At 42.4% G+C, this 25,822-nt stretch overlaps 1 protein-coding gene across 3 annotated transcripts in view; it reads right to left on the bottom strand.

Annotated features, from left to right (window-relative positions):
- rgs12b (regulator of G protein signaling 12b) overlaps nt 1-25,822 on the bottom strand; it is a 273,901-nt gene that overhangs the window by 96,489 nt on the left and 151,590 nt on the right. For all 3 annotated transcript variants that reach the window (XM_041185750.1, XM_041185752.1, XM_041185751.1), the window contains 4 exons: nt 21,248-21,417; nt 16,963-17,055; nt 12,921-13,064; nt 12,372-12,551 (listed from right to left, as the gene is read on the bottom strand). In XM_041185750.1, coding sequence (XP_041041684.1) covers nt 12,372-12,551; nt 12,921-13,064; nt 16,963-17,055; nt 21,248-21,417 — 587 coding nt within the window. The remainder of the gene's footprint in view (nt 1-12,371; nt 12,552-12,920; nt 13,065-16,962; nt 17,056-21,247; nt 21,418-25,822) is intronic.

Genomic DNA, 25,822 nt, shown 5'->3' on the forward strand with positions numbered 1-25,822 from the left:
TTAAAATTGAAGTTCATAGTTTTAGCACATCTGATAGTTAGAGATGAAGGAAACAGGCTAAGCACAGTGAATATTAAGTATATATTTGCATATATGTCCAATAATTGTTCAGTGAAAGATAAAGTTGCAAATTAATGTTATTACTGCTTGTTCAGTAAAACACTCTGCATTCCTTGGACCAGTCAAGGGAATAGCCCTTGTAATACATTTGCTTCCCATGATTAGTGTCAGTAGTAGCTTGCTATCTCTCAGCCTCTGCAGTTTTTCAGAAACATAAATCCAAAAAAGATGGAGGGCAAAAAAAAACAAATAAAATGATATTCTTGATTGATCTAAAAATAGATTTAATGCAAATCTGCTTGGTTGTTTGTATATTCGACTATCCTTTTTAGAGCAATCAGTAGGAGATGCCTCTGAGAAACTCCAACAGGTGATATTGAGTACATCTGGCTTCAACTAAATCTAAGGGCCAGATTTTTGTGAAGTTGGTACAACCCAAACGATTTCCAATTTTGCCAGTGAGGGATAAAGATGCAGGTAGCAAGACCGTATCCTGCACTCCCAGCCTGGCTGGCTGCAGTGCAGGAGTCAGCACCTCCCAGCACCAGCACCAGACCACCACCCCCCCCCACCAAAATTTATGAAGTCAGGTCAGCATCTCTGTGATTGTGGTTCACGGTCCCTCAGAGGTGTCATGAACCATAATCTGGATTTGGGAACCTTTTGAAAGGTAAGTTCAAAAGGTCTTAGCCCCTCAGCCACTCCCCATGGCCCCTCATACCCTCCCCGCCTGCTCTTTTTTAAATCCTCCCCATTTTCATTCTGACATGGACAGAGGAACGAAAGTCTGGCCCTTTGCCTCAGTTTTCACAGAATAGAGGGATCAGGAGGCAGAATGGGAAGAGATATTTAGAGTGGGAGGAGGATTGTCTAGAATATAAACACCAGTATTGTCCAGCTGGGCTAATGGCCTGTTTTGGTACCACAGATTCTTGTAATCTTTCTGGCACTTTAAAGTCTGCAAGGAATAAAAACAATGTCATGCAAATTGTGGTAATTTACTAATCTGCAGTGCTAACCACAGTGCTATACTTTTCACATGCAATAATTAACAGATTGGCACATTAGAGGATATTATTCATATTCAATGAATGCTCTCTTTTCCACCAAAGTAATAGAAAATTGAAACACAACACAGTCAGATTTTTGTGGGTAGTGGATCAGAGCAACTTCGCAACTTGTGTTGCATTGCCTACACCAGGGAATCAACATTAATCTTCATAGTCACTGCAAACAAATTTCTCCCCCTTAGAAAATTAAGATATTAGCCTTAGTAACATATGCAGTGACTCAAAGTATTCATCTCCTCTGTTGCTTTATTTTACCTATTAATTGGTTGGTGCAAGAAGATATCTTCTTGAGTGAGGGTGAAAGGGGAAAGATTTAGGGGGAACATTAGGGGCAACTTCTTCACTCAGAGTGGTGAGAGTGTGGAACGAGCTACCATCTGACATGGTAAATGCAGGCTCGTTCTTAAGTTTTAAGAATAAATTAGATAGATACATGGATGGGAGAGGTCTGGAGGGTTATGGACTAGCGGAATAATATTTTGGCACAGACTAGAAGGGCCGAACGGCCTGTTTTCTGTGCTGTAGTGTTCTATGGTTCTATATCAATATTTATTCTATTCAGGTTAAGTAATTAATGCTTAATTCAATGGATCAGAAGCATACTGGCAATATTTAGCCAACACATAGTACTTAAGACTTTTTAAAATTAAAACAATTCACTTCATTTAGTCAGATAGAAAAACCTGAAACAGAAAACTTTACACATCCTCATTGGATAGGAGACAAATTTTGTGACTAAAAAGGTTTCAGGTTCAGAGCATGGGTTTCAGATTCCATTCTGTAAAATTATAACCCTATCTGTGATTCATGGTTCAGACTAGCAAAACTAGTGCTGGGAGTGGAGACTGAAGATTTGTTCTATAATTTATAGACCACTAGTGAATTGATCTGATTGTTGAAAACACTTAAACTGAAAGCCAGTTTAGTCAATGCTAAAATTGGGACTTATTAACAGATGCATGATGTGTCTTGTGTCTTTAAGTACTAAAATTTAATCTAGTAAAGAGTAAGTAAACTTAACAGGGTTAAAAAATATATCACTGGTCCGTTAGCATTTTAATATTTTAGGTGCACACCCTTTATCATATCTGACAACAGAGGTCAGTGAGTCACAATGTAAAACTAAACAGAGGAAAAAGGGGAGAGCAAAAGAGATGTTTGGGGTTATTTTCATGTTCCCTAGATGGCCCATCCATTGTAAGATGTGCTCAATTTTCAAAACCTTTTCCATCATTTATATTTATATATTTATTCTCAGCAAGTCAGCATTTATGGACCAATCCTAATTGATCTGACAAGATAGTGGTGAACCTTCTCCTTGAATCATACATATACATATGGATTTGGAGCAGGGGTAGGCCATTTGGCCCTTGAGCTTGCTCTTCTATTTGATAAAGTCATGGCTGATTTGAATTCGGCCTCAACATTTTCCTCTGTACCTCCCATAACCTTTGCCTCACTGTCAATCAAGAATCTAAAGATTTTCCTTTTCCCACCTATTTCCATTATAAAAAAAACCCCACTAGAGCTATACCTTGAGTACCCTACCATCCATTCTTAATTAGCACATTCGTTTAGATAATATCACCAACTTTAACACCTATGTGTTCTATTGTACTATTGTCGTTGACATCTTTTGATGATCTGCTTCTATCACTGCTTGTTTGTCCCTACAACCACAAACCCCCCCATCCACCTCTCTGTCTCTCTATCTCTCCACCCCCCACACACACACCTTAAACCAGCTTATATTTCAGCTCTTTCCTGGACTCGAACTCAAGTTCTGTCGAAGGGTCATGAGGACTCGAAACGTCAACTCTTTTCTTCTCCGCCGATGCTGCCAGACCTGCTGAGTTTTTCCAGGTAATTCTGTTTTTGTTTTGGATTTCCAGCATCCGCAGTTTTTTTGTTTTTATTTAAGAATCTATCTAACTCCACCTTAAAAATATTCAATGATCCTACTTCCACTGCTCTCTAGGGAAGAGAATTGTACAGACCAACAATACTCAAGAGAAAAATATTCTCCTCATCTTCGCCTTAAACGGGAAACCCCTTATTTTTAAACTGTGTCCCCTGGTTCTAATCTCTCCCATAAGGGGGAAAAACCCTCTCAGCATCAACACTGTCAAGCCTTCTCAGGACTATGTGTCAACAAGGTCAACTCTCAATCTTCTAAACTCCAATAAGTCGCTAACATCCCATGTTGATAGTCCCCCACAGTAGGTGATTCCAGGATGTTGATCCAGTGACGATGAATGAATGGAGATATATGCCCAAGGTGAGGCTATGGCATAGTGGTATTGTCCATAAACCCAGGGTAATGCTCTGGGGATCCGGGTTGGAATGCCCACGACGGCAGATAGTGGAATTTGAATTCAATAAAAATCTGGAATTAAAAGTTTAATGATGACCGTGAAACCACTGTCAATTGTTGTAAATACCCATCTGGTTCAATAATGTCCTTCAGGGAAGGAAACCTGGTCTGGCGTACATGTGAACCAAAACCACAGCATGTGATTGGCTCTTAAATACCCTCAAATGGCCTAGCAAACCACTCAGTTGTAAGAAACCGCTACAAAGTCACAAAAAAGGAATGAAACCAGAAGGACCACCTGGCATCGACCTAGGCACCGGAATAGGCTGTCAATCCTGCAAAGTTCTCCTTACTAACATCTGGGGGCTAGTGCCAAAATTAGGAGAGATGACATAGTCATCCTCATGGAATCATACGTTACAGAGAATGTCCCAGACACCACCATTACCAACCCTGGGTATGTCCTGTCTCACGGGCAGGACAGGCCCAGCAGAGGTGGCGCCACAGTGGTAAATAGTCGGGAGGCAGTTGCCCTGGGAGTCCTCAACATCAACTCTGGAGGAAGCACTGAGGGTGGCAAGGACACAGAATGTACTCTGTGTGGGGATCTTCATTGTCCATCACCAACTGCGGCTCGGTAGCACCACTACCGGCTGAGTCCTAAAGGACATAGCTGCTAGACTGGGTCATTGGCAGGTGGTGAGGGAACCAACAAGAGGGAAAAACATACTTGACTTTATCCTCACCAACCTGCCAGCCGCAGATGCATCTGTCCATGAGCATCATTGTGGAGGCAGAGTCCTGCCTTCACATTGAGGATACCGTCCATCGTGTTGTGTGGCACTACCACAGTGCTAAATGGAATAGATTTTGAACACCTTTAGCAACTCAAGACTGGGCATCCTGTGGGCCAGCAGCAGAATTGCACTCTAACACAATCTGTAACCTCATGGCGCAGCATATCCCCCTTTCTACCATTAGCATCAAGCCAGGGGATCAACCCTGGTTCAATGAAGTGCAGGAGGGCATGCCAGAAGCAACACCAGGCATACTTGCAGTTTAATGTGGATAAATGTGAGGTCATCCACTTTGGTAGCAAAACAGGAAGGCAAGATTATTGGCTATAAATTGAGAGAGGGGATTGTGCAATGAGACCTGGGTGTCCTCGTACACCAGTCACTGAAGGTAAGCATGCAGGTGTGGCAGGTGGTAAAGAAGGCGAATGGTATGTTGGCCTTCATAGCAAGAGGATTCGAGTACAGGAGCAGGGATGTCTTCCTGCAATTATACAGGGCCTTGGTGAGACCACACCTGGAATATTGTGTGCAGTTTTGGCCTCCTTATCTAAGAATGTCCTTGCTATAAAAGAAGTGCAGCGAAGGTTTACCAGGCATTTGAGAAGAGGTTGAGTCGATTAGGATGATATTCGCTGGAGTTCAGAAGAATTAGGGGGGATCGCATAGAAACCTAAAGTTCTAACAGGACTAGACAGGGTAGATGCAGGAAGGATGTTCCCGATGGTGGGGGAGTCCAGAACTGATGGTTCACAGTCTGAGGATACGGGGTAGACCATTTAGGACTGAGATGAGGAGAAATTTCTTCACCCAGAGTGGTGAGCCTGTGGAATTCGCTACCGCAGAAAGTGGTTGAGGCCAAAACATTTTCAAGGAGGAGATAGATATAGCTCTTGGGGCAAAAGGGATCAAAGGATGTGGGGAGAAAGCGGGAGCAGGCTATTGAGTTGGATGATCAGCCATGATCATAATGAATGGTGGAGCAGGCTCGAAGGGCAGAATGGCTCATCTCCTGCTCCTATTTTCTATGTTACTTCAAAATGAGGTGTCAACCTGGTGAAGCTGTAACATAAGACTACTTGCGTGCCAAATGGCATAAGCAGCAAGAGATAGACAGAGCTAATTGATCCCAAAGCCAACGGATCAAATCTAGGCTCTACAGTCCTGCCACATCCCATCGTGAATGGTGGTGGACAATTAAACAACTCACTGTAGGAAGAAGAGGCTCCATGAATATCCCCATCCTCAATGATGGGAGAGCCCAGCACATCAGTGCAAAAGGTAGGCTAAAGCATATGCTACGATCTTCAGCCAGAAGTGCCAAGTGGATGATCCCCTATCTTGGCTTCTTCCAGAGGTCCCCAGTATTATAAGTGCCAGTCTTCAGCCAATTCAATTCACTCCACATGATATCAAGAAATGGCTGAAGGCACTGGATACTGCAAAGGCTATGGGCCCTGACAATATTCCAGCAATAGTACTGAAGACTTGTCCTCCAGAACTTGCTGCGCACCTAGCCAAGCTGTTCCAGTACAGCTACAACACTGGCATCTACCCAGCTATGTGGAAAATTGCACAGGTATGTCCCATACACAAAGCAGGACAAATCCAACCTGGCCAATTACTGCCCCATTAGTCTTCTCTCCATCAGTAAAGTGATGGAAGGGGTAATCAACAGCGCTATCAAGTGGCATTTGCTTAGCAATAACCTGCTCACTGATGCCCAGTTTGGGCTCTGCCAGGGTCACTCAGCTCCTGACCTCATTACAGCCTTGGTTCAAACATGGACAAAACAGCTGAACTCCCGAGGTGAGGTGAGAGTCACTGCCCTTGATATCAAGGCCACATTTGACTGAGTGTGGCTTCAAGGAGCCCTAGCAAAACTGGAATCAGGGGGAAAACTCTCCGCTGGTTGGACTCATACCTAGCACATAGGAAGACGATTATGATTGTTGGAGGTCAGTTACCGCAGCGCCAGGACATCACTGCAGGAGTTCCTCGGGGTAGTGTCCTCAACCCAACCATCTTCAGTTGCTTCATCAATGATCTTCCTTCCATCATAAGGTCAGAAGTTGGGATATTTGCTCATGATTGCACAATGTTCAACACCATTTGCGACTCCTCAGATACTGAAGCATTTCATGTCCGAATACAACAAGACTTGGACAATATCCAGGCTTGGGCTGACAAGTGGCAAGTTAACATACATGCCACACAAATGCTAGGCAATGACCATCTCTAACAAGAGAGAATCTAACCATCGTCCCTTGACATTCAATGGCATCACCATCACTGAAGTCCCAACTATCAACCATCCTGAGGGTTGCCATTGACCAGAAACTAAACTGGACTAGCCATGTAAACACTGTGGCTACCAAAACACATCAGAGGCTAGTAATCTTGCGACGAGTAACTCACCTCCTAACTCCTCAAAGCGTCTCCACCATCTACAAGGCAAAAGTCAGGAGTATAATGGAATATTCACCACTTGCCTGGGTGAGAGCAGCTCCAACAATACTCAAGAAGCTAGACACTGTCCAGAACACAGCAGCCCGCTTGATTGGCACCACATTCACTCCCTCCACCACCAACACACATTAGCAGCAGTTTGTGCCATTTACACTGCAGGAATTCACCAAGGCTCCTAAGACTTCCAAACCAAAACTGCTACCATTTGGAAGGACAAGGACAGCAGACACATGGGAAAACCACCTGGAAGTTCCCCTCCAAGTCACTCACCATCCTGATTTGGAAATATATCAACATTCCTTCACTGTCACCGGGTCAACATCCTGGAACTCCCTCCCGAACAGCACTGTGGGTGCACCTACACCACATGGAGTGCAGCGGTTCAAGAAGGCAGCTCACCACCACCTTCTCAAGGGCAACTAGGGATGGGCAATAAATGCTGGCCCAGCCAGCGAAGCCCACATCCTGTGAATGAATGAAAAAAAAATTAAGGATGCTATATGACTTAGAGTGAAATTTAGGAATGATGGCTATTTCCAATGATCTTGTTGCTCTTACTTACAAATTAGGAAGAGTGGGCCATTCTGCCCTGTCATTTAAGATCATGGCTGATCTCACTGTGGCCTCAACTTTCCTGTCTATCCCTTTGACTCTCTTGTCAGTCAAGAATCTACCTAACTCAGCCTTAAAAATATTCAATGAGCCAGCCTCCACTGCTCTCTGGGGAGCAGAATTCCACATACTAATGATCCTCAGGGAAAAACAATGTCTCCTCACCTCCAGCTTAAATGGGAGACCCCTTATTTTTAAGCTGTGCCCCCTAGATCTAGTCTCTCTCACATAGGGAAATATGTTTTCAGCATTCACTCTGTCAAGTCCTCTCAGGATCTTGTTTGCTTTAATAAGATCACCTCTCATTCTTCTAAACTCCAGTGGATACAGGCCCAACATGTCCAACCTTTCCTCATAAGACAAACTTGCATCCTAGGAATCAGTCAAGTGAACCTTCTTTGCGCTGCTTCTAATGCAATTACGCTCTTCCTTAAATAAGGAGACCAAAATTGTACACAGTACTCTAAATGTGGTCTCACAAACACCCTATACAACTGCAGCAAAACTTCCCTACTTTTTTATATTCCATTCCCCTTGCCATAAGCAACAACATTCTATTTGTCTTCTTAATCACTTGCTGTACCAGGACACTGTTATGACCCCAGCTGATGTTACTACTGAACAAACCTGATCCCAGGGTGGAAGCTAGCTTGCTAGATCCTTTTATTTTTTTGTTTAAATATGTGGAGTGGCTACTGAACAGGGTCACAGAAGTTAGCCGATGAACTTTTAACAAAAGAATAAAACATTTATTAGACAAGATCAACAATATTACATTACTAAAATAAAAATATCTGGAAAAACTCAGGTTACATTACTCTTTCACCCACAACTATATCTTTACATATATAAACAGATTTGTTAGGATAACACAAATTACAAAAGCTATCTTATGCTCTCATGTTCACAGTAAGTGCACAGTCCATGTAAACCAACAGGCGGCCTGTGGTCAGGCACATCACACTCTGAAACCAAGTGACAGCTGCCACCCAAACAGATGCTATGAATTTCTCATCAGCTCCCCCCCAGATGCTTGTCACAACATGAGCCAATCAGCCTCACTGAACTCCGTCTTTCACACGAGGGTTTCCAATCTCCACTTGCCAAGAACTTGCTTTGGAATTTTCTCCCAAACCGACCCTTTCTCTCATACGCCTTCTGCAAGGGTCTACCTCCAGAGTTTCAAACTCTCCTTCCGATGTTCCTCTCCCCTGGATTACCACATGCATTCAAACTTTCTTCCACTCACTCTCAGCAACTTTACCATCAACAGTACACGACTGCTTCACATGCCCACAGCAAAGAGTTACAGATGTTCAGGCATCTCTGAACCTTCGGACCTCTCGCTTTAAATCTGCTTCCTGGAGCTTTTCTTCCTTTAAGCTTGAAGCCTTCCTCTGCACCTCACTCTTAACTGCACTCAACAGGACCTTTTCCACGTCCTTCCTTTGGCTAGAAGGTTTGCTTGGGATCTTTCCTGTTCTATTCCCTTGGATTTGGGGACTTTCTTCTTTAGCTTGGGGACTTGTTTTCTGTCCCTTTGCTCCAATCTCTCTCTGGCAACTACTTTCAACTGAACCCAAACTACTGCTTTTCTCTCTGTATGTGGATGGGGCCTGCCTCTCTGGACCTCTATTGCTAGGCTACAACACAGTTTTTTTCTACTCTTGTGTTTGCTTTAACTTCACTGCAACAGCTGTAAAAACTCATTAGAAATACAGGTATGCAAACAGCTTTAGACCTGCTACCTCCCTCAAAAAGGAAACTAAATCTCAGGTTTCACCTTTTAAAATGAATTTAAAACTCAAATTAACCTTTTCTTAACACACACATACAGACATACAAATCAAACTTAAACTTTATAGCTAAAACTCATTCCTAACAATCACAAATACAAATATAACTTAAACTGTCTCTTTCCTAACAACACCCAAGTCCCTCTGTACTGCACTGTTCTGCAATCTCCCTCCATTTAAATAGTATGTTGTTTTTCTATTCTTCCAACCAAAGCAAAAAGGTTCTCATTTTCCCACATTATACTCCATCTGCCAAATTTTTGCCCACTCACTTAACCTTGCAGACTCTCTACTTCCTCGACAACTTAATTTCCTGCCTATCTTGGTGTCATTTGCAAATTTAGCTACCATACATTCAATCCCTTCATCCAAGTCATTGATATAAATTGTAAATAGTTGAGACCCCAGCACTGATCCCTGCGGCATTCCAATCATTACACCTTGCTAAACTGAAAATGACCCATTTATCCCTACTCCGTTTCCTGTCAGCTAACCCATCCTCTATCCACGCTAATATCTTACCCTCTACACTATGAGCTCTTACTTTGTATAGTAATCTTTGATGTGGCACCTTGCCAAATGCCTTCTGAAAATCAAATACAGCACATCTACAGGTTCCCCAATATCCAAGTTGCTTGTTATTTCCTCAAAGAACACTAATAAATAGTTTCCTGCTTTCTGTCTCCCTCCACTCACTATTTTCGAATCTGCTGGTACCCTTCCCGAATCTAGGGAATTTTGGAAAATTAAAACCATTGCATTTGCTATCATTATTATCGACAGTAGGAGTCACTAGATAGTAGACAGGAAAGTAGAATTGAGGCCACAATCAGATCAGCCATGATCTTATCAAATGGCAAAGCAGGATCAGGGAGGTGAATAGCCTAATCCTGCTCCTAATTCATATGCATGTATGTATATGTATCATTCAAGAAGGTTCAGAGCTGCTTCACTAGTTTGAAGGTCATTTGATCTATTAACTTTGTATTGCTGAAAAAAGAGACATGTCTAAGATTGGACAACATCTGCTAAATACTCCTCAATGTGCTAACAATTACGGTGACAAACCAATTTAAGATTGTCAGTTGGGCCTGCAATGTGGTGCATTTGTGTGTACTGGAAGCTATAATAATCCACAGGGCCCTGTTCTTTGCAGACAGAAAGAAAATGTACATATGCTGCGCCTGTTTCAGCTAAACAAAATAAGTGAGAGCCACTTGCTGACCCATTCCTCAGGGCAATGCCTTGTTCAATCAGGGTCAAGCTGCCTGGTTTCAATTTCAAACAATGCTTGGCAATTAACTGTCAGTCACCATCAGTGGTGCATTCTCCATGGCATTGCCACTGGCCAACCAATCAGCACTCTCTTCACATACAGTTGTTGTTTTCCCCCTTATATTGGTATTCTTGCAAGTGTCCTGATGAGTACAAGACAGAAAGCTTAGACATGTCTCTCTTTTTAGCAATACTATGGTCATGAGGCTGTTAATGTATATAATATTTTGGAAAATATTTTTATTTTAAAATAGAGGTTTAGACTGTGGGTGTGTCTTAATTGGATTAAAGCCAGCTAGTCTGGGTGCTTTGATGGGTACTAGTTTTGATATGTACTAGTTTTGATATGTAAGAGAGATAGCGTGCATTTGCATTTTTTTTGAATAGAGCATTTAAGAAGTAGGGTGAAAACGGATGCCTTTCTAGCAGCTACCAAGCAATATGTTTATATTACTAATAAAGTTGGTACAATGAAAGGGGTTTTATTGACAGACAGGTTTAGTTCAGAGGTTGTTGATACAATGAGAATAAACATTCAATGGGGCTGGTAGGTACAACTTCAGTAGTTTTCGGGTGTGCAGGGCAGAAGCAATGTGAGATCAAAAGGCAGCTGTAAGCCTCCAACTGGCTCCGCAGCAACCAAAGTGAAAGAATCTCATTTTGAATTTGTTCAGTGAAAATGCTTTGTCTGGTGTTTGGTTAAGTCTATGAGTTGCTGTGGCCTAAATGGAGATTAGTTTGGGAATTTGTTAAAAGTTATGATAGTAGTAATTTGTAGCCATGTGTACATCTATTTTAACCTGTGTAAATGATTAAAATGTTTCCTTTAGTTTAATGTAGAACCTTGGGAACTGGTGGTCTGATTCCTGAATTTAGAGTCACATCTCGAAATTAACACTTAAAATTATAGACTATGACAATTGTTTAAAGTTTCACTCTGGGAATTTTAAATAACTCCGCTTTACCAACTGCATCAGTCATAACAACTACCAAATGACTATTTATTAACTTTGTCTGGTCATTGCAGTATCTGCTGTCCCTCCCTACCCCATATCATTTTCTCCTCTTGCACCCTGTAAAGGTGCACGCATATCTTTTAAGCTTTCAATTCTGGTGAATGGTATAAACTTACAATCTTAACCTACATTTCTCTTTCACAGATACTGACAGATCTACTTTAAATTCCAGCAGTTTTAAAATGGTTATTATATTAATACCAATGCAATATGAATTAGTCTCTTCTCCATAAAGTTCATCTTCACATATTAGAATGCATGCCAACATTCAATTTAAATAGCTTGCACCAAAGTAAATCAAGAATGCAGTTATCTAGCATTATATCAGTTTCCAACACTATTCAATTACAGTAATGATGAAATAAAAACAGAAAATGCTGGAAAAACTCAACAGGTCTGACAGCATCAGTGGAGAGAGAAACAGAGCTAATGTTTTGAGTCCATATGACTTCAGAGTAATAATGAATATGGCTGCAGTGGAATGAAGGGTGCTCTTGTAGCTATACTGAAACATGTTCTTAACCTCTTGTTGCTTGCATTGAACTGACCACATTAATTGGACTTAAGCCTCTTACTTGATTGTAGAACAAGAATGTAACTCGCTCATCTTTGGAAGCTGTTTTTTTTCCTTAATTCATTGTTCTGCTCCCAGCCCTCACCTCCCTGATTTTCTTGCCTTCTTTTCTGAGAGTACAGGCAATATGCTGGGCTGCAGTTTCATGGACACCCCACATTACTTCACTCAAGTGCCAATGTGTCATATCTGAGTCTAGGAAATGAGTACTGACAGATTATCCAAGTCCAATCCTGTCCTCACTTACACTCTTACCTTCTGCATGGAGCACTAGATAATGGCCAGGAGTTGAGAATCCTAAGGGTTTTCCTTTCTCTTTCATCCTATCCCAATACACTCAGGTCATGTACAAATTGACATTAATAAAAGAGTTGAAAGGTTAAATACGTACTTTGTTTGGGGTAGAATGGTCGGACCGGTCCAAGCTGGCGCTGTGCCTTGAGGTAGGACTGCATGGTACCCGACAAGGATCAGGTAAGGGGCGGCCTTCCACTTCTGCTAACATGCATTCTTGATAGAGTGTTGATTTCAGAAAACGAGAGTAGCTATCAAACTTCATCAGGTTAAAAATCTATTTTGGAAGAAAGAAACATTGTAGTCTTTTTTCTCAAAAGTTACTTTCAGATCAAAACAAAGATATAACATTACTTTTGCATGCATAGTGAATGCTACTTAAGTGTAGGTAAATGTAGAAACAAAAACTGCAATTGAATAACAAATAAAAGCAATGCATGTACTGGGATTAGTATGTGAAATCACAAGTTATGGTTATGGAAAATTCCTTCGTAAAATACTTTCTGCAATTAGGCCTATTTAACAATGTTATTACTCCTACAAAATACTTATCACAATTTATTGGTTTTTAAGCGAGGGGATAGTGGGAAGAGAGTTTATTAGTGGACTATTTAAATGAATGAATGCTCTGCTTGTATTACTACACCTGTAGTTGCTGCTCTTTAAACATATCTGGGTGCGGTGCGTTAATGATATCATCAGCTAACTGTGCCTGGCTGTCGATATTGACAGGTGTAAGTGCCTTGTTGGATAAAAAGTTGTTGTAGATCTCCCGAGCTCTATACAAAAGCTGTAAAACACAGTGGAATCAAAAGGAACAAAAAGCTGTAAAATGTATTTCACCATGTTGGGGTTAAGTATCAGTCAACTACTGTGCTTAACAAGTGGATATTTAAAAAAAATAAACACAGAAACAAAGTGAAAAAGATTGTAACTTTTTTAACCCTCACAAGCAAAAGTTACCATTCAGGCTGATGCACAATATCACAAATAACTTAAAACTTTCAACCACTTGCTACAAGTACACATGTTTTAGATTCATTTTTTTAATAGAGCAAGTCAATAAATACTTAAGGGGTGCAGGGTAAAGCAAGATGGATCACTTGGGGAGGTGGTGCCACCGATGGGCATAGGAGGATCCCCAAAGCAGTTTCTACCACCCCCCCCCCCACCCCTGCCCAACACCAACTGCACAGCTAAAGCTGCAATTAATTGGCCATTTAAGGTCCTCAACAGGCCCAGGGCAGGCAGCACTACCAACGTCTCCAATGCTCCCCATTAAATTTGAGAAAGGTCAGGGGCAGATGGGGAGGCCATGTACTACATTTTACGAGCCCCCCAGATTCAAACAGAATCTCAGAATTTTTACAGTGCAGAAGAAGGCCATTCAGCGCATTAAGTCTGTACTAGCTCTCTAAAAGAGCATTCTACCTAGTCCCACTCCCCTGCCTTATCCCCCTAACCTTGCACATTCTCTCATTCCAGATAGCCATACAATTCCCTTTTGAATACCTCGACTGAACCTGCCTCCACTGCCCTTTCAGGAAGTCCGCTCCAGACTCTAACCACTCTCTGGATGAAAAAATTTTTCTTCACATCTCTTTTACTCCTTTTGCCAATTATTTTGAATCTGTGCCCTTTAGTTCTTGAAGCTGTCTTGAGTGGGAGCAGTTTCTCACTATTTACCCTGTCCATACCCCTCAGAATCTTGAATACCTCTATCAAGTCTCCTCTCAGCCTTCTTTACTCCAAGAAAAACATTCCTGTGGTGGCAGGAGATAAAAACCGGTGACAGAGGGAGGCCCAGCACATAGAGAGTGGACCTGCGCGAGAAGCACAGCGGCAGCAGGAGACAAAAATCGGTGGCAGACAGCCCCTTCAACGTATTTCTACCTGTCAGAGCCAGAGTGTGACGTCACAGGAAAACAGGTAGGTGATTATTTCTTCCGTGTCTCTCTTGAGGCCCTAAGGCTGATCCACAAGGATCAATCTACACTTGGAGAGGCAGGGATTAATCAAGGACAGTCAGCATGGTTTTGTTAAGGGGAGGTCATGTCTGACCAATTTGATTGAATTTTTCAAAGAGGTGACCAGGTGTGTAGATGAGGGCAATGCATTTGACATGGTCTACTTAGACTTCAGCAAGGCTTTTGATAAGGTCCCACATGGGAGACTGATAAAGAAGGTAAGAGCCCATGGGATCCAAGGCAATCCAACAAATTGGATCCAGAATTGGCTGAGTGGCAGGAAGCAGAGGGTGATGGTCGAGGGGTGTTTTTGTGACTGGATGCCTGTGTCCAGTGCGGTTCCACAGGAATCAGCGCTGGGTCCCTTGCTGTTTGTGGTATACATAAACAATTTAGTTTTGAATGTAGGAGGGTTGATCAGTAAGTTCGTGGATGATATGAAAATTGGTGGGGTGGTAAATAGTGAGGAGGACAGCCTTATATTACAGGAGGATATAGATGGGCTGGTCAGATGGGCTAGTCAGTGGCAAATGGAATTTAATCTGGATAAGTGGGCAGGACAAACATGGCACAAGAATACATGATGAATGGTAGTACCTGGGAAGTACCGAGGATCAGAGGGACCTTGGTGTGCATGTCCACCAGACCCTCAGGACAGGGAGATAAGATGGTTAAGAAGGCATGTGGGATACTTGCCTTTATTAGCTGAGGCAGAGAATATAAGAGCCAGGGAGGTTATGCTGGAACCGTATAAAATGCTGGTTAGGCCACAGATAGACTATTGTGTGCAGTTCTGGAATCCACATTATAGGAAGGATGTGATTGCACTAGAGTACAGGGGAGATTTACCAGGACGTTGCCTAGGCTGGAGAGTTATAGTTATGAGGCGAGATTGGATAGACTGGGGTTATTTTCCCTGGAGCAGAGGAGATTGAGGGGGCACATGATTGAGGTGTATAAAATTATGAGGGGCATAGATAGGGTAGACAGGAAGGAACTTTTCCCCTTGGTGGAGGGATCAATAACCAGGGGGCATAGAGTTAAGGTAAAGGGCAGGAGGTTTCGAGGTGATGTGAGGAAGAATTTTTTCACCCAGAGTGTGGTGGGAATCTGGAACTCACTGCCTGAAAGGGTGGTAGAGGCAAATACCCTTATAACAAGTATTTGGATGTGCACTTGCGATGCCATGGCATACAGGGTTATGGACCTAGTGCTGGAAACTGGGATTAGAATAGTTTTTGTTTAGAATAGTTAGGTATTTGTTTGACCATTGCAAACTCAATGGGCCAAAGGGCCTTTTTCTGTGCTGTAGACCTCTATAACTCTGAGGGCCTCAATTATTTACTACCTATATTAATGAATTGGAGGAGGGGGCAGAGTGTAATGAGTCCAAATTTGCTGATGATACAAAAATAGGTGGGAGGGCATGGTGTGAAGAGGACATAAGGAATCTGCAATATCTGATATAGGACACAACCTTTGTTTCTTTATTATATCCTATACCACTCTCCTTAGCTGTTGCATCACGAAACCTTTTGCGATTTAATCTCTCCTGCCCTCCACACCATCACAGTACTTCCCTTTTGTTCTTCCTGCCCTGTCCCCCTTCCACTGTCTTAAAAATGCTTACATTTCTACTTTTCTTCAATTCTGATGGAAGGTCATCTCAATCTGAAACTTTTCTCTCCACAGATACAGCCTGACCTGCTGAGTATTTCCAACAATTTTTGTTTTTATTTGAAATTAGAAGCTTACATTTTGTGTCTTTTCACTGTAATGCATTTTGGTGCACTGCTTTATTTTGCCAATACACTGCTTCAGGTTGAATATTCAAAAACTATTTTTTTGCAACAAAATCTAGAAGTGGTACACATTGAGAATGAATCATAAATTCATCCCATATGGTCTGCACAGGCTCTTTCTATCCTCCTTCTTCTCCATATTTTTTATCCAATTCCCTTTAGAAATCTATAATTCAGTCTGTATCCACCACGCAATCAGGCAGTACATTCCAAATACTAATCACTCATTGCATGAAAAACGTTTTCCTCGTATTGTCTCTGGTTCTTTTGCCACATCAGCCTGAAACATTAACTCTGCTTCCCTTAGCAGATGCTGCCTGACCTGCTGAGCATTTCCAGCATTTTTGGTTTTAATGTTTTAGGTTAAGATTTTGCGTTTTGAAAATAATGAAATGTGCTGTGAGGTTATTAAATCTCCAGGAATGAGAGGTAGAGGGAGGATACAGATTGCTACAAACTGTGGCGATTGCCTCTAAGATGCCTTTTAGTCTCATCACATTCTCTCTTTTCTTCACTGTTTTTCCCTTGTTGGTTCCTGCAACATCATATTGTAGATCACAGTAAAGCAGTATTTATATTGGCAGGACAAAAGCAAAAACTGCGAATACTGAAAATTTGAAATGAGTGGTTAGCTGCATTGCTCACATTAAGCCAAGAGGCTGTGAAAAAGAGGATATATTTGGTTTTGTTATTATATTGCACTCTTTTGATGGTATGATTATTATAATAATAATAATAAAAAAGGCTTTATGTTTATTTGTACCAAAATATACCCTTATCATTATTTTCACTCATGATCATAAAACCTATAGAGAGTCACTTGGGAGAAGTACTGTAGGGCTCTCTATGAAGAGTATAAAAGTGCAGTGGCAAGAAAATTGTCATGGAAAAACAGATAACGTTTTAACACATTTCTCACCTGTTTCTTGTCATGCTGAGAGATTTGGCTGAAGTACTCACAGTTCTGCCAGAACAAAATGTTTTCTTCACTGAATTCTTTCTTAAGGAACTCCTAATAAGATAAAATAAGTTAACACCCTGAATAATAAGCTACTACATTAATTGATCCGATACAGAAGCAATTCTATTTACCTTGCCTATTGTGAAATTCAATGCTAAGGAAAGAAGACACGTTATGCACATATATTAAATATGTCAGCTTGACTAAGTCAGTAACACTTGTGCATCTGTGTCAAAAAGTCACTCTTTGAATCTGAACACAAAATCTAGACTGATAGTCTGTTGCTGGTGAAGAGCCTGTGATTTGAAAAGCTAATGGTGGACAAATAAGGCTGAGGAAATTCAACTCCTTTTTGGCATGCAAGACACATGCACCTTTTTCATGGCAAACAATGAAAGCTATGGATCCTCAACACACGGACAAACGCTGTTAAGATCCAAAGATGCCAAGACTGTCCTCAAAGACATGGACAGTATTAACATATGCTGGAACTATTTTATAGAACTATTCAATCAGTACTCTACTGTGGACATGCAGCTGCTGGAGAACCTCCTATAACATGCAATCAGAAGTGAGCTAGGCACTGAGCCAACGCTTGAAGTAATAATTGCTTCCAACCAGATCTTCTTATTGTGTCCACGGACAGTCTATACATGGCCCAGCCAGAACAGGACACATTTTTGTGCCTTGTTGTTGAATTCGGCAAGATCTGCAACAGTGCAGGGTTCCTCTAGCGAAAGACATTGCAGGAGATGTTGCATAGTCTGTGGCTCAGTTCCACACCCACAAGTTGTCGGGCAGGTTGTATATCCCCATTTGCTTAATGGCACCTTTGAATGACCTACACCTGTCCTAAGTCTGTTAAGACACTTCCAGGTTGCCCAGTTGCAATTAGCTCCTGAGGGAAGGCTTTCATCTGGTAGAATTTCCAACCAGATGAAAAACAACAAAGCAGCTGGTCAAGACAATATCTCTGCAGAAGCACTGAAACATGGAGGAGACAAAGAACAAAGAAAAGTACAGCACAGGAACAGGCCATTCGGCCCTCCAAGCCTGCGCTGATCACATTGCCTGTCAACTAAAACATTTTCCACTTCCGGGGTGTGTATCCCTCTATTCCCATCCTATTCATGTATTTGTCAAGCTGCCTCTTAAACACCACTAGCGTACCTGCTTCCGCCACCTCCTCTAGCAGTGAATTCCAGACACTCACTACCCTCTGTGTAAAAAAACTTGCCCTGCACATCTTCTTTATAGTTTTCTCCTCTCACCTTAAATCTATGTCCCCTTGTAATTGATTCTTCCATCCTGGGAAAAAGCTCCTGACTATCTATTCTGTCCATGCCACTCATAATTTTGTAAACCTCTATCAAGTCACCCCTCAATCTCCGTCGCTCTAATGAGAACAATCCGAGTTTCTCCAACCTCTCCTAATAACCTCCAGACCAGGCAGCATCCTGGTAAACCTCCTCTGCACCCTCTCCAATGCCTCCATATCCTTCTGGTAATGTGGTGACCAGAATTGCACGCAATATTCCAAGTGTGGCCTAACCAAGGTTCTATACAGCTGCAGCATGACTTCCCAGCTTTTATACTCAATACACCTGCCACTGAAGGCAAGCATGCCATATGCCTTCCTGACTACCTTATCCACCTGCGTTGCCACTTTCAGTGACCTGTGGACATGTACACCCAGAACCCTCTGCCCGTCGATGCACTTAAGGGTTCTGCCATTTACTGTATACTTAAGGCATACCGATCTCTTGGATACAGGCCTTATATGTGAAGCTCTGACAGAGTGAAAAATTCAAAATGGCCTTAAAGTTGCCATGATTATCAGCATCTTCAGGCTACAGCCAAACTGTAACTACAGGGGAATAGCACTGCTTTGAACTGTTAGCAAAGTCCTAGTTAGGATGATTCTTGAGGTGCCCTTCACCAATTACAGGGGAGGTCCCTCTAGAGTCCCAGGGTGGTTTTTGACCACATCTTTGACTACATTGGAGAGGTTTATCAACTAGGCAAAGGTAGTCTATTCAAATATGCAAAAAATAAACTCCTGCAATGTAGATATCAGTACAACATTCTAGATGAAATGCATTTCACTTTCAATTCTCAGGATTTGTGTCTAATCTCATGTTCGAAGTATAATTAAGACAACACCTTTGTTGTGTGCCTGCCAGATATTTTAATGCAATCTTATCAACAAAAACAGCAAGAACATAAATTTGGGTTTACTTTCCATGTGCTATTTTCTGATGTTACAGCAGCTTGAACAAACCTACCACCTAATTTCTTTTTGTTAAAGTCAAAGATTTGCAAATTGTCAAAAAATAGGCAGAATTGCTAAATATAATCCCCCAAAGAGCAGTAAAAATCCCAGAAACCACAATCTAAGAATTAATTCAATTTATTTCTGTCAAATGAGCCAGTGACAGTGTTCCTACAAGAATAGATAAAATACAAAATTCCTTTAAAATTTTTGCATAATCAGTTGGATTTAAGATGTAATTCACAACTCTACAACATAATGCAAAATAGTTTTAGTCACAAACACAGGTAGAAGTGAAGATGTTTTATCTGGTAATCTCTATCCTATAGCTCACCAGCAGATGAAAGGTATGCCAACAGGTGGCAAAAATCAAATGAAACCAGAGGGAGAAAGAATGGAAGTGTGTTAACAGCAGCTAAAACTGCCAAGAAAAACTTCACAAAAAGATTTAAAACATGAAGCATGTCTGTTCATCAAAAATGCTAATTCGAGCTACTCCAGAATAGTTAATAGGTAATCCCTCCTGTCCTCCCTAAATTTCTGCACCAGTGCCTTCAGCTTACACCTAAGTTCAATATATTGGTTCCATTCCAACAGCTTCATTCTCCTGTCCTCATTCAACCTCACCATGCAGGTAAACACTACGGTACACATCAATGGCTTCCTAATGTGAGACATCTCCACCTCTGAGATGTTGATCACGACCAATGCAATTTTTTGTTGATTTCCTCACCGCCATCATGCAAATATTTTTTAAGTGCCTTGAGCCTTTCTTCCTTCGTGCTCTGGCACTGAACGAATAGGGTCCATGAATTCTGCCATACTTCATTTAAGAGCCATCTTTCACTAGAAAATGAGTATCAGCAAACAATTTCACCTTAATGGCATCACAGCCATGGTGATCCCATCCTTGGCCAGGTACCACATATTCACATTTTCTTGCATGTCACTGGATAGCAATCAGGAGAGGCAAACGTCCCCTTCTGAGCTCAAAGCACAAAGGCAACAGTAATTCACCTACCATTATATCATCTGTGATTAGTAAGCTTGGTTTGACTAGGGGGCAAATCTGAGGCCTTTCCCATTGTGCTGTTGAAAACCTTGCGAGCATTTGGCTTTTTAGGGAAAACCTCAGCAGTTCCTATACAAAGTTCTACAATACAAACATTGGTGAAAAAATTACCAAAATCATATGAATGTGAATTTACAAAGTTAATTTACTGCTCTTCTATTCTATTGGATTTTAAATAGCTAGTTCCCAGGCATTAGATATGGTTACCCCACAAAACAGCTGAATCTTGTAAAAGGAATAAATTACAAAGATCAAAATTGGAGAGCAGCTCCTATCATAGGTCATGAAACGATAACCATTAAACAAAAAAAAGGCCTAAACACTGATTGAGGCATTTAAATCTTTCACCGTTCATGGTTTACAACATAAACAGAGAAGCCAATCACTTATTCACACATCAATTCCATCTATTCTTCTTGCCATCCCTTTATTCAAAAATGTGAGTAAACACCTCTTGAACATTCAGTAGTGCATGTTTAGAAGGCAGAGGACATCAAATGATATAGTGTACATTAGGAAACTTCAGGTATTTATGGGGGAGGTGATGGTGTAGTGGTATTGCTGCTGGCCTAGTAATCCAGTAAACCCAGCGTAATGCACTGGGAACCCAGATTCAAATCCTGCCACAGCAGATGGTGGAATTCAATAAAAATCTAGAATTAAAAGTCTCATGATGACCATGAAATCATTGTTGTAAAAACTCAGCTGGTTCACAATGCCCTTTAGAGAAGGAAATCTGCTGTCCCTGGACCAGACCCACAGCAATGTGACTGGCCTTTAAACAAGGGCAATGCTGGTTGCCAGCCAGGAACACCCACATCCCATGAATTTTTAAAAAACCACCTCGCTCACCTTTTCCTTTCCAGAGTTGTATTGCAGTTAAGAGAGGAGTTACTCACAGAGAAGTATCTGATGCCAACTGGATCTTGCAGGAGTCGTTCAAAGCACACAGCCCAACTGGCTACTTGCCGCTCTGCATGTTTTCTGCAGCTCTGGACACTGGGAAGACTGGCATTGCTGTTAATGCTGTTCTCACTGTTGTAGGTCTTGAGATCTGCACTGTTTAACTCTGCCAAACAAGATAACAACAGTGTAACACACAAACAGATTTACACTGTGCTGCACTATGATCTGCGCCAAATCAAAGCCAGTCTCATCATAACACTGAGAATAACAGAATCATAAGGCCCAGATTTCACAGTCCCCAACAGCGAAGTGAAGGTGCTCATAGCTGACCTCAAAGAAAGCTGCGGCAAAAATTGAGCACTCTCTGTAGTGTAGATTTCCTCTTTCCCAATGTCAGTTTGAATCTGGTGTCAAGTCAAAGGGATCTCCAGGTGTCTAGCAACAGTGATGCCATCAAGCAGGGTAAGCAGCCAACTGCATTGAAGTAATCTCACAGAAGCAGACCAAGAAGTAAAATCCACTGAAATTTTCCACTTTTAAGTAAAACTTTACAGAGAGTAAAATAAATGATTGGGAAATACACATGGGATCAAGGTAGAAGCTAAAATATTGTAACAAGAAATAAAAAATAATAGATTTTAAAATGTGACTTAAAAAAATTGCATTGAAGACATTTTTCAGGGACCTTGAGACTGTTCAGCAGCAATATGAACAGTACGGCATAACAAACTCAGTGACAACTCATTCAACAGCCAAATATATTTTCAAGAATTTTTACAGCAAAACTAATAGCTGTAATAGCAACCTAATAAAAGGTTGGTTTGTGTCACTTCAGTGATTTCTACTTGATTGCTGCAGTTTGGGGGAACTTCAGCACCCCTATGAGCAAGTGTAGGCAATTTTTGGAAATCCATGCTTAACTGCGCATGTGTGAACTCCAGGTGTTGCGGCTAGTTTCAGAGGATCATAGAATCTTATCACATAGAGGAATGCTATTCAGACCATTGTGCATACTTAAGAACTGTCCAATTAGTCCCACTCTCCTGCTCTTTGCTCCACAGCCCCATAATAAAAGTCACTTACTTTAGTTCAACAAACATGTATGTAAAGGACCAAAGATTCCATGACTAAACAGCTGTACTAATTCAGTAATGATTTCTTGTTCATCTTTTGAGGCGAAGATGACCATCTTCATCATCTGCTTAGTTGGGATATCCTTTCCTCAAGTTATCTCTCTGCCTCTAATATGCGTCTGTTTTCGAAGAGGTCACATTTTTATTTGGTTGCAACTGGTACGGCGATCATGGACAAGCTTGACATACCTGAAGTCAATATCAACATTCCTAAGTGAAGCCTTCATAGTGTCTTTGTAGCCGACCTTTGATATCCATGAGAGCACACCCGCCTGGGAGGTGATGGCGTTGTGGTATTGTTGCTGGACTAGTAATCAAGAGAATCCTGCCATGGCATATGGTGGAATTTGAATTCAATAAAAATCTGGAATTAAAAGTCTGATGATGACCATGAAACCATTGTCAATTGTTCCAAAAGTCATTTAGGACTCGGCCAGGTTGGTCACCAATGCCCCTTTAGGGAAGGAAATCTGTCGTCGTTATCTGGTCTGGCCTACACGTGACTCCAGGCCCACAACAATGTGTTGGTTGACTCTTAAATGCCCTCTGAAATGGCCTAGCAAGTCACTCAGTTCTAACAAACTGCTACAAAGTCACAAAAAAGGAATGAAATGGACGGACCATCCAGCATCAACCTAGGCACCGGAAAGGACAACAGCAAACTCAGCCCTGTAAAGTCCGCCTTACTAAAATCTGGGGGCTGGTGCCAAAATTGGGAGAGCTGTCTTACAGGCTTTTCAAGCAACAGCCTGACATAGTCATCCTCACGGAATCATACCTAACAAATAATGTCCCAGACACCACCATCACTGTCCCTATGTATGTACTGTTCCACTGGCCCAGCAGAGGTGGTGGCACAGTGATATACAGTCGAGAGGAAGTTGCCCTGGGAGTCTTCAACACCGACTGCGGACCCCATTAGGTCTCATGGCATCAGGTCAAACATGATTACCATGTACTGCCCTCCCTCAGCTGATGAATCAGTGCTCCTCCATGTTGAACACCAGTTGAAGGAAACACTGAGGGTGGCAAGGGAGCATAATGTGCTCCGGTTGGGGGACTTCAATGTCCGTCACTAAGAGTGGCTCGGTAGCACCACTACTGACCGAACTGGCTGAGTCCTAAATGACATAGCTGCTAAGCTGGGTCTGCGGCAGGTGGTGAGGGAACCAACAAGTAGGAAAATCATACTTGACCTCATCCTCACCAATCTGCCCGCCACAGGTGCATCTGTCCATGACAGTATCGGTACGGGTGACCACTGCACAGTCACTGCGGAGACAAAGTCCCGGTTTCACATTGAGGATACCCTCCATTGTGTTATGTGGCATTACCACTGTGCTAAATGGGATAGATTTCGAACAGATCTAGCAATTCAAGACTGGGCATCCATGAGGCACTGTGGGCCAACAGCAGCAGCAGAATTGTACTCGAACACAATCTGTAACCTCATGGCCTGGCATATCCCCCACTCTACCATTACCATCAAGCCAGGGGTTCAACCCTGGTTCAATGAAGAGTGCAGGAGGGTATGCCAGGAACAGCACCAGGCATACCTAAAAATGAGGTGTCAACCTGATAACGCTATAACACAGGATTACTTGCATGCCAAACAGCACAAGCAGCAAGTAATGGACAGGGCTAAGCAATCCCACAACAGCCGGCTCAGATCTAAGCTATGCAGTCCTGCCACATCCAGTCATGAATGGTGGTGGGCATCAGTGCAAAAGATAAGGCTGAAGCATTTGCTACAATCTTCAGCCAGAAGTGCCGAGCGGATGATCCATCTCGGATTCCTCCGGAGACCCCCAGCATCACAGAACACCAGCCAATCCGACTCACTCCACGTGATATCAAGAAACAGCTGTAGTCACTGGATACTGAAAAGGCTATGGCCCTGACAATATTCCGGTATCAGTACGGAAGACTTGTGCTCCGGAACTTGCTGTGTCCCTAGCCAAGCTGTTCCAGTACAGCTACAACACTGGCATCTACCCAGCTATGTGAAAAATTGCCCAGGTATGTTGTGCTCACAAAAAGCAGGACAAATCCAAACTGGCCAATTACTGCCCCTTCAGTCTACTCTCCATCATCAGTAAAGTAATGGAAGTGGTCATCAACAGGGCTATCAAGTGGCACTTGCTTAGCAATAACCTGCTCAGTGACGCCCAGTTTGGGTTCCCACGGGGCCATTCAGCTCCTGACCTCATTACAGCCTTGGTTCAAACATGGACAAAAGAGCTGAACTCCAGAGGTGAGGTGAGAGTGACTACCCTTGACATCAAGGCCGTATTTGACAGAGTGTGGCATCAAGGAGCCCTAGCAAAACTGGAGTCAATGGGAATCGGGGGAAAACTTCTCACTGGTTGGAGTCATACCTAGCACAAAGGAAGATGGTTGTTGTTGTTGGAGGTCAGTGGTCTCAGCTCCAGGACATCACTGCAAGAGTTCCTCAGGGTAATGTCCTAGGCTGAACCATCTTCAGCTGCTTCATCAATGACCTTCCTTCCATCATAAGCTCATAAGTGGGGATGTTCGCTGATGACTGCACGATATTCAGCACCATTCGTGACTCCTCAGATACTGAAGCAGTCCATGTCCAAATGCAGCAAGATTCGCGCCACACAAGTGTTAGGCAATGACCATCTCCAACAAGAGAGATACCAACCATCACCCCATGATGTTTAATGGCATTACCAAGCCCCCACTATCAACATCCTGACCAGAAACTGAACTGGACTAGCCATATAAATACTGTGATTACAAGAGCAGGTCAGAGGCTAGGAATCATTCAACAAGTAACCCACCTCCTGACTCCCAAAACCTGTTCACCATCTACAAGGCACAAGTCAGGAGTGCGATGGAATACTCCCCACTTGCCTGGATAAGTGCAGCTCCCACAACACTCAAAAATCTTGACATCATCCAGGACAAAACAGCCCGCTTGATTGGCACCACGTCCACAAAGATTCACTCCCTCTACCACCAACGCACAGGAACAGCAGTGTGTACCATCTACAAGATGCACTGCAGGAATTCACCAAGGCTCCTTCAACAGCACCTTCCAAATCCACGACCAATATCATCTAGAGGGCCAAGGGCAGCAGATAGGTGGGAATACCACCACCTGGAAGTTCCCCTCCAAGTCAATCATCATCCTGACTTGAGAATATATTGCCGTTCTTTCACTGTCACTGGGTCAAAATCCTGGAACACTCTTCCTGCAGAACTCCAGGTGTATCTACACCCACATAGACTGCAGCGGTTCAAGAAGGCAGCTCACCACCACCTTCTCAAGGGCAATTGGGGATGGGCAATAAATGCTGGCATAGCCAGCAAAGTCCCGGAATGAATGAAAAAAAAAACCCGGACTCAGGTTCTCCATAGAAGATTTACTTCGTTAAGCGATTATCAGGCATTCTGGCTACATGACCA

Source organism: Carcharodon carcharias, chromosome 4, assembly GCF_017639515.1.
Source record: "Carcharodon carcharias isolate sCarCar2 chromosome 4, sCarCar2.pri, whole genome shotgun sequence".
NCBI lineage: Eukaryota > Metazoa > Chordata > Chondrichthyes > Lamniformes > Lamnidae > Carcharodon > Carcharodon carcharias.